We start from the raw sequence: 10,000 nt of genomic DNA on the forward strand, positions 1-10,000 counted from the left end.
AGCAGCAGCAACAACAACAACAGCACCCACAGCAGTAGCAGCAATGGGAATGGGTAAGAATCACCTGACCAAACAAACGCCCCAGAATCAACTAGGAATCACTTGACATAACAATTCCATGATGTCGTTGTGGAAAGGCGGCTCTCTTCTCTTTTACCCAACTCTAGTATCCTTGAGAGAGTCAAGGTACTTCTGAGTGCATGATTTGAGGCACTTGAACCTGTTGCTACATTGTTTAGCTCGTGGCAACCATTATCATTTTTCGATTCCGGAATGAGAATGCTCATTCCAGCATGTGAGGTGGAGTGATCATTCTCCAAAAAGAATCATTCTCAGCGAATCCCATTCTGGAATGGAACCAACCTAGTGGAATTTTTGACCAAACAAACGGGCAAGAATGATTCCAAGTGATTCCAAGTGATTCCCATTTGGGAATGCGACCAACCAAACGTAACCCTAGATTACACCTAAATCATCAAATGGCACTGGAGCATGCACTGTGTGTGCGGGGGAACGCTGGTCACTCAATTTTATTACTGCACCCGAAACCTGGCAGGTCCCTGACACCGAAATGTCACTACACCTAAAATTACACGTTATACAGTGCAGTGCCTGTGTATATCAACAGTACCTTGCTCTGTTTGGCCCAACTTGCTGATCACCTTCTAAACTACTTGAAGTGCCTTGAGTGCTTGACATACCTACAGCATGAATAAACAAACAAACAAACCAACAAATGCAAACAGAATTCCTTACCCTTTGGCTTCTTCACCCTCAAACGTGGCAAGGAAGAATGGCACGGGCAATGCAATGCGGGCATACAAATTATCTTCAAAGTTTGACCCACCATAGTGGTGGATAGATACGGCACGACCTGATGACCTGAAGGCAGCAGATCTCTGCGCGGAGAGCGCTCTCCAAGCTGCAGGAGATAGACTAACTTGACTTGTTTTTGTTGTTACAGTTGAACATCGATTATCCGCACATCGACTATCCGACCATTCGATTATCCGTACAGTTTCTTTGGGCGCACGTGCCGTAGAGTACGCACTGTGCATGTAGTGAGCCATTCAAAAAATACGAAAATTTTGAAAAGTAGCACTCTATTCTATTTACAATGTACATGTACATGTATTTACAGTGTGTTTTCTTATCCGGAACATTTGCCTTATCTGAACACCGCCTGACAGTTGTCTGCCCAGAGGTGGTCGGATAATCGATGTTCAACTGTATTTCTTAAGGTGCGCAAGCTCCACTGCAGCCACTTTATTACATGAAAAAAACCGACACACACCATCCTCTAATCAAGTGGTCTCTTCGCTGCAAATTGCAATAATTATCTCAATCAAATTTTCAACCAGGACCCATCATCCTGATAACTTGCAGCGGAGAGACCACTTGATTTGAGGAGGGTGTGTGCACTGTGCAAGGTTTTTATAATGTATTGTTATATTATTGCGATGAATAAGACTGATTGTGCACTCATATATAAGTTTTATTCATTGCTATTTTACGACTATTGTCTCCTCATCGGTTATTGTTATATCATTGACCCATTTTATGGTCAAAAGCGAGAATTGTTTGCAACTCCCTATGGAATGGTCTTCCAATTATGTTTCTGAAGTCTTGATTCTCCGAAAGCAAGCCGTAACAAGAATAGGACTTCCGCCAGGTTTCGCCCTCCAAATACTAAATTTAGAAACCATGTAAATCTCCGCATGATATTTACAGCACACACTTCACATGAGTATATTGTGCGGTTTGAACACGAGATGAGGTGACTATGTGAGTTCCACGGTAAACCGGATTTCAAAGCAATAAAATTATGTGGACTAGAATAGTGGCAAGAATGAACTCGGATGGAGAGCCAAGGATTATTGATAAAAAGTAAAAAGGACCAAGGAACTACAAGTTACACTATAATGTCCACTAACACCACACTAACACCATCAGTTACTAAACAATCAGCTCATGCGATAACAATGCAATGCATTGATTGTTTAGTAACTGGTGGTGTTAGTGAACACTACTAGTATATTGTAACTTGTAGAATAGTGGCACTTAGACTTACTTCCACCACTGTCCTTTGTACGCAGACCCTTGGTTTTCTGGCCAACTAGCTTCCTGCAGAGGATTACCACCAGCAATAGGCAACACACAATACAGAAGATCAGCATGCTGTCATTTAAACACGCACGCGCGCGCGCACACACACACATGCGCACAAACACACACACACACACCCACGCAGACGCGTGTACACACACACACACACACACACACACACACACACACACACACAGGCGCAAAATTCACTGCTTCGCCGTGGCAGAGGGCATGACAATGACAAGGCATGAGTGACAAAGAAAGTGGAAGCGCAGTAGAAAAACAACTAGGAACGCCATTTTGCCAGAATCTCCATGCCGCTTTACTAGTATCCACATACCGTTTTACTAGCATGTGCATGGCATTTTACTAGCATTCACATGGCATTATACTAGCATTGGCATGGCATTTCCACGTAGCATTCACACGCTCGGCTCACCATGCTCCCATTTTGCTCAGTGTGTTCTTGACAGCCATTTGCTGCTGAGGGCTGAGAGGGGGTTGCGGTGCGGGCGACGGGGAACGCTGCCTCTGCGGCGACGGGGCGCGACGCAGCGAGCCCGTCAACGAAGCCAGTGACCAGCGGTTCGGCTGCTTGGCGTGCTGCTGGTTTGGGCCCGCCGCTTCGGCTGTGTGCTGCTGTGATGCATGCGAGCCACGGCGGCTGGCGTGTGATGGCGACATCCTCACGTCCACGGCGCCGTCCTCTTTCGGCGGCTCAGCGACGGACGGCTGTGTTACAACGATACGGTTGCTAGTCGTGGGAGAGGTGGCGGCGCTAGCGGACGCCGGAATGAAATCGTTGCTGACCAGTGGGGACGGCCGTGATTGCTGGCTGCCTGACACACGCCTTGGCTCCGTGTCGAACTGAGGCAGTGTGCTCACAGTGGATGAGGGCAGAGTAACCATGTGGTCGGGACTCATGGCTTCGTGAAAGGAGTTTGCACGATGGTTTCCCGGCTCACTGTTGGCCGGGCGTCAGAGCGATGTGAGATGAAGCAATGGCGAGGAGGTGTAATGGAGATGGCAGTGGCGTGGAGAGAGAGAGAGAGAGAGAGAGAGAGAGAGAGAGAGAGAGAGAGAGAGAGAGAGAGAGAGAGAGAGAGAGAGAGAGAGATGGCAGGGTGACATGTGGAAAGAAAGCAGACAGGCACACATACATACACACGCACACACACATACAGCAGTTGAAGTGGTTTTGTTCCAATGAAAAAAATTTCCCCGAGCACAGTAGCTCCTAAGGCTGTGAATAAGAAAGACTTTCCATTCCTTCAACTCATGAAAGACATAATGTCTTTTTTGTTTCCAGAGGAAGTAGTGATTTCGATGACACAACACAACATGGAGCTGTAACTTACTTCAGTCTGCTAATGGATGGCCTCGGTGATAAGGATGATCTGCGTCTCATCCTGAATATCAAAAATAAAAACAGTACAAAATATTTTAGAACTCAGATGGTGAGCTATTAAAGGAAAAAATTGTAGTGCTGGCATTTCAGGCATGCCCAGACAGCGGGTAGCTTCGAACATACCGACTGGAGGTGCAGCTGGTGTTTCAGGACCGGTGGAAGCAGTTTTTGGCTGGTCCGGCCAGTCGTTGTGTACGATATGGCGGGTATAACATGACCTCCTCAGCAGTAAACATACGTTGGTGGGCAAAAAAAGTTGGTCCGGCCATGGCCTGATCAACGGGGAACCAGATCGGTTGTGCCTGGCCTGTGTTTCATTGGCGACTCCAACAGTACTCGTATAGTGTGGTGAGAACATTGACCAATGTAAGTGGAAAGAGGGTGTCAGGCCAACCACGGCAATACTTCAAGCAAGTCGTGAGTCAGTCAAGTGTCAAGTAAAGTCGGCGGAATAGCGCGAGCTCCGGTGTGGGGAGCAAACCCTTTCTTACAAGTTTCACAAATTATTAAATTAACCGTTTATGTAAGGGAAAAATGTGTGCAGACTTAATTTGATCTCGACTCAACTCAAATTCCATAATTCTCCGGGTCATATCCTTGTGGTCTCCTTTGGACGATTTTTCAATCTTGGGCTTCCTGGAAAGCTCGTCGCAAGAGGAACACATGGAGCCCACACTTGTCACCACGAAGGTCAAAACGCCAGCGCTAAAGCCCAGCGTCTTAGTTGCAACGCCAATATTCCGAGAGAAATCGTCTTGTATCAGCCATTTCGCTCTCCTTGCTCGCAACAATTTCAAAAAATTCACAAACTGCCACGAGTCTGTTTGCCATTTTGAACGTTTTTTTACGTCACTACATATACTCCGAATGATGGGGAAATCCCTGATCCAAATGTTACTAAGCTTAGATTCCGGAAAATACGGGTACAGTGCATGATTGCACTAGCATTACACAGACTGTTAATGCAGCTAGCACAGGATACTCACATCTGATCACCGTCCGCCGTACCAAGACCCATCTCTTCGTCAGCGAATGCAGTCTCCCGCTCCGGCATCATGGGACTAGATACAGCCGGATTGGCCTCATCGTCGTGTCGAACAAAGTCAGCCTTTGTCTCGTCATGCCTACACAGCGGTGGCATGGAGAGATGTGTGCCAGATTGCAAGAAAACAAAGAGAGAAAGAGAGAGAGAAAGAGAGAGAGAGAGAGAGAGAGAGAGAGAGAGAGAGAGAGAGAGAGAGAGAGAGAGAGAGCGAGAGAGAGAGAGCGAGAGAGAGAGAGAGAGAGAGAGAGAGAGAGAGAGAGAGAGAGAGAGAGAGAGAGAGAGAGAGAGAGAGAGAGAGTAGAGAGAGAGAGGAGAGAGAGGAAGAGAGAGGAGAGAGAGAGAAAAATGGGGGAGTGAGACCTGGGTAAGTCAGAGATACCAGTAAGCCTAAGGCAGTGGGGACAAGGTACATATTGTAGGAAACAATACAGGGCTAAATCCAACAGAGACCAAAAACGAGATCCATTTCTCGCCCAACAAAGGCTAGTCCTCTTTTGCACATCGACCGCTTTGTGGGTGATCAGCATTTGCTTGTGCAAGAATGTGGCAATGACGAAACACTAGCACGAACACCAAACATATTGACACTAGCACCAGCACCAATAGGCCACTTGAACATAGGTCCAGTGTGCAGCAGATAATCATTGTTACGATTACGTAATATCAATCAAATGTAGATTTAATCAAATGTAGATTTAATCAAATGTGTTATACTACGCATGCATCAACGTCAATTGGCAAAACTTGCCAAGAAGACACATCTACTTCAGCTACTATCGGTATTGAACGCTTTCGTCCCTTCTTATCAGGATACTACAGGGAGTTTATAGTAAAGAAAAAAGGACCAAGAAACCAGTTCAGTAACTGGTGGTGTGGGTGGACATTATCACGTAGCTTGTAGTTTCTTGGTCCTTTTTTCTTTACTATAAATTTATCCTTGGCTCTCCATCCGAGTCCATTCTTGCACTACAGGGAGTGATAGTAATTTCACCATTCCTGGCAGCACTTTGATAAAAAGGGAACAAAAACGTTCAATAAGGATGAGGTTTATAACCACGTTAATTTCGTTAAGCATCTGGGGCTAATTACATTTCATTCCGGACTACAATTCGTCTACACGCGCTTACTGAACTGCGGCAATTCATGAGCATCATTAATTTAATCTTTCTCATCCTGGCCAAGGTCAATTTAAAGTTAAAACAAAGGAGATTATACTGGTTTCTTGCTACGCCATTCACTTACGAATACTTGCTCTTACACAGCACTCCACGGTACTTGAACACAACGCTACAACGCCACATAGTCACGAGACAGCACTTGGCCACCATTCGCACTCAGAGTTCCCTGTCTATCATGTTCACTGCTTTCGTTTTATCTGGTTGAAAGTTATTTAGTTTAGTTTTGCTGTTTGGCTTTGAGTTCACTGATACGAAAGTCAATAGTTTTGGTTTGAGGTTTTATTTAGTTTGCACTTTGAGAATTATAATTTTTGGTACAGTCATGTGTTATTTGAACTTATTTCCTGATTTCTTCAGTAGTTTTGCATAGCATCTATATTCATTGTGTTTGGTTCGCCCGTAAAAGAGAAGCGAGAGCAGCTAGAGAAAGAGAGAGAGAGAGAGAGAGAGAGAGAGAGAGAGAGAGAGAGAGAGAGAGAGAGAGAGAGAGAGAGAGAGAGAGAGAGAGACAGAGAGAGAGAGAGACAGAGAGAGAGAGAGACAGAGAGACAGAGACAGACAGACAGAGAGACAGACAGAGACAGAGAGACAGACAGAGACGGAGAGACAGACAGAGACAGAGAGACAGACAGAGACAGAGAGACAGACAGAGACAGAGAGACAGACAGAGAGACAGAGACAGCTGCAGCCCCAGCCACCACACCAAGCTACCCCCATGCTTACTCTGGTGCTAAGGGTAAGTAATCAGTATCCCTGAGGTATACGAGGTAAAGGAACAAGGAAAACGAACAAGAAATTACAGCAACAGAAGAAGAAAAACAACGAGGGTAGAACAGAACATTAGCTTGTCAGTCAGACCTGTCAGATGTTAAATATCAACAAAGCCATCAAGGTGCCAGAAACCTTTACCCAACCCTCGAACACAACCTTAGCAAGAGGCGTTAGAATAAGGCAGTTCCAAAGTGTCCATACAACGATTCATGACGAAATTTATCGGAGCAAAGCAAGTTCAGATTTCTGTGTCATCAAAAGATTCAGGTCAAAATTAAACGGAGCAGGTTCAGATTTCTGTGTCGTCCTAATGGTGTTCTTTATTTTTATTTTACTTCACCAGATACATAGACATTTCTGCCTTCTCGTCTAACCATATGACTAGAAAGGAATTCGGGTGGACACACCCATTCCCATAGCGCTGCACATCCGAACCAGTTCCGTAATTTTACAACGTTTCGGTACTTGGCCATCGTCAGGTAATAACAATGAATATCAAGGCCAAGTACCGAAATGTTGTAAAATAACGGAACTGGTTCGGATGTGCAGCGCTATGGGAATGGGTGTGTCCACCCGAATTCCTTTCACAGATGAAGCTGCAGGAAGCCTCAGCCCTTCTTCACATGACTAGACGCTCAATAATAAAAGACGGACGTGCCAACCCAGTATCTGGTTCTACAGCTGAAACTACAGGAAGTCACTCAGCATTTTTTCTTCTTCACAGCATTAGTTCACACTCTGACTGTACCGCGAGACGGCAAGTCTGATTGGTACTGCATCTGCTCTCCAGGGAGCAGTAGCATCTACTAGGAAGACCGGATATTTTAACGTCAATTAAAGTTAACGATCTCCGGATTGTTGTGGGTTAGCGAGGTGAAATGCTAACGAATTCTGTCTCAAAACCGGCAAATGACTGTATTTGCACATAACGACTTCAAATGTTAACGATTTTTTAATTCGTTAAATCGTTAGAATTAAATGTAGCTTTCTCTTTTGTATAAATTAAATGTTCGTTACCATTACTGGTCTTACAATACTAGGTGTAGGGAGACGTCACGAGATCACAGTATTACTGCCCGAAAAAATGTGTGTTTTTCGTCAACCGTGTGATCAATAGAACAAGCGATCGCGATTCAAGCCGCGATCTGCCAACCCGAATGGCGGCCCAGACCGCAGCCCTGCACCAAAGGCGGTTGGAATGAACGCGCGCGCGCGGAACCCACCCCGTTTCACGATATACATGTACATGTACTCGCCCAGTGTGGTCTCTCCAAATGCTACGACTCCCTGGTGTTCTCAAAGAGTGAACGTTGGGCTACCAATTCACCATACTAGTCAACGCAATCAATAAGCCCATTGCGCATTGCCAAATATGGAAGGTATGAGTAATGCATGTGAGTACACTGGGATCTGCAATGCACTGTTCAACACTCCAGACGACCATGCCCAGGTGGCTGTGTGGGGTGTTGATGGTACAAATTACGTCACTGTGCAATGGGCTTATTGCTCACTAGCAGGAAATCGTAAAATACCGGTATTTTACGACTCCCTGCTCACTAGTGTTACCCAAGACCGAGCACAGATTTCGAAAAACAAAGCTCATTGTCGATTTATCATGATCAAATCACGTTTAAAGAGTTGGTGGACAAAAAAAAAAAAAAATTCACAGTTCGCGTGAGACTCGGCTGGAAGCCGGGCTTTCCGCATCCGTAGGAACGCCACCACCCTTCAAGGATCAAGGCGCAGATGCAGCTCCTAAAGCGGTGGGAGGTGAGTAGATCAGCTCACCAGCAAGTGGCCAAAGACCGAAAATCCCATTCACTGCATCCATGTTTTCCTCGTGCCAGGCCACGAGTTCCCAGTTAACTGTGGACAAGCCGTTGATTATTCACTCTCATTGTAATATCAAAAAAGTATTCTTTCTAGACCAAAGAGTGGTATATTTGATAAAATTTAATAACGATAGAAATATTTACGATACTTCTCCAGACGTTTCGTTGTTCAGAACAACGAAACGTCTGGAGAAGTATCGTAAATATTTCTATCGTTATTAAATTTTATCAAATATACCACTCTTTGGTCTAGAAAGAATACTTTTTTTCAAATCACGTTTTTTAACTTTTCCAAGTCAGGACAGCGTTTGTAAGTGTCCAGATTTCCAAGCTCTGCTGCTCCACCAAGACAGTCAGGAGAAGGACAATTAGATGTTAGGGCGGATCATCAAGTCAGTCAGCGGGAAGGAGTAGCAGTCAGCCCAGCATATCATCAAGATGGTCAGCAGAAGGACAGCTGGCAGCTCAGCACAGCAGTGGGACAAGCAGGGGAAGGACAATTAGCTGGATGACAAGGCACATCACCAGAACAGTCTGAGGAAGGACAGTCAGGAGAAGGCCAATCAAATCAGAGAGGAGACAGTCACTAAAGAACACAAGTTGACGGTTACGTCAATGCTACTTGCCCGAGAATGTATTCAGAGGATGCCCAACTTTACACGGAGACGGGAGAGGATGGGGCACATACAAACATGCACGCACACAATAAGAACACCCAAACAACACACGCATACAGGCACACACATGCAGACACACACACACACACACAGACACACACACACACACACACACACACACACACACACACACACACAAGCACACGCACCAATGCACACAAAATGGGGATTTAGTCTTTTAGACAAACCTCCCCAAAAGTGTATTGATGTAGGGTCCATACAAACACTGGATCTAAGCAGATCCTAAAGCCAACGTTGTTATGACTCCATGCTGGTTGTGACGCATCACGTCCAAGCCCTATTAGCAATCACAGGCTCTTTCTAGCCGCTTTCTGTCGGTAGATTAGCTTTACTCCACTCATCGCCAAACTCAATGGCCGATGTTACATTGAACAGAGTTGACAAGGCCATGACAACAACAGTGTCATCAAGTCAGTTGGCAACGGCAGGACCCAGTCAAGCAAAGCCCCTTTCAAGCAGGATCCAGTCAAGCAAAGCCCTTTTCAAGCAGGATCCAGTCAAGCAAAGCCCTTTTCAAGCATTGCTCCGCATCTTGGAATCGTCATCCCCACGCTGCCGCTCAGTCGCAGCTACCAAGAACAGCATCCGCAGCAAGATAACAGTTTGTAACCATACCGGCCACTGCACGCGAAGAACTTTCCCTTCGATGGAGACGGAGATTTCTGAGACTTCCAGGCAACAGCCTAGCAATTCACCAAACACACGTAAGACACTTGGTAGCAAGCAACTACATGCACAATCATTCATGCACCACCGAAGATCCTCCACAGGGTGTTACTATCTCGTTGTTCGGGGTCATTCGTGCAAAGTAAGCTTTCTAAAATAATGTACTTTAGGCCACACTACAAAAAACGTGGGACAGGCAAATTTCACACATGAACACACGCTGCGCACGCGCGTGCACACACACACACACACATGGATGCGCATACAACACAGAGGTCAGCTCACGGGTCAGCCTC

The 10,000-nt window shown here is 45.7% G+C and overlaps 1 protein-coding gene across 3 annotated transcripts in view; it reads right to left on the reverse strand.

The window, feature by feature from the left end:
- Positions 1-10,000, reverse strand: part of LOC135826192 (sodium/calcium exchanger 3-like) — a 29,456-nt gene that overhangs the window by 16,602 nt on the left and 2,854 nt on the right. Inside the window, exons 2-8 of one of the 3 annotated variants that reach the window (XM_065338821.1) lie at positions 9,990-10,000; positions 6,461-6,490; positions 4,501-4,638; positions 3,465-3,515; positions 2,546-3,070; positions 2,072-2,124; positions 632-701 (exon numbers count right to left, since the gene is read on the reverse strand). The exon at positions 9,990-10,000 is cut by the window's right edge and continues 84 nt beyond it. In XM_065338821.1, coding sequence (XP_065194893.1) covers positions 632-701; positions 2,072-2,124; positions 2,546-3,070; positions 3,465-3,515; positions 4,501-4,638; positions 6,461-6,490; positions 9,990-10,000 — 878 coding nt within the window. The remainder of the gene's footprint in view (positions 1-631; positions 702-2,071; positions 2,125-2,545; positions 3,071-3,464; positions 3,516-4,500; positions 4,639-6,460; positions 6,491-9,989) is intronic. The other 2 variants (XM_065338824.1, XM_065338822.1) reach the window with 2 other exon arrangements.

This window comes from Sycon ciliatum, chromosome 10, assembly GCF_964019385.1.
Source record: "Sycon ciliatum chromosome 10, ocSycCili1.1, whole genome shotgun sequence".
Taxonomy (NCBI): Eukaryota; Metazoa; Porifera; class Calcarea; order Leucosolenida; family Sycettidae; genus Sycon; species Sycon ciliatum.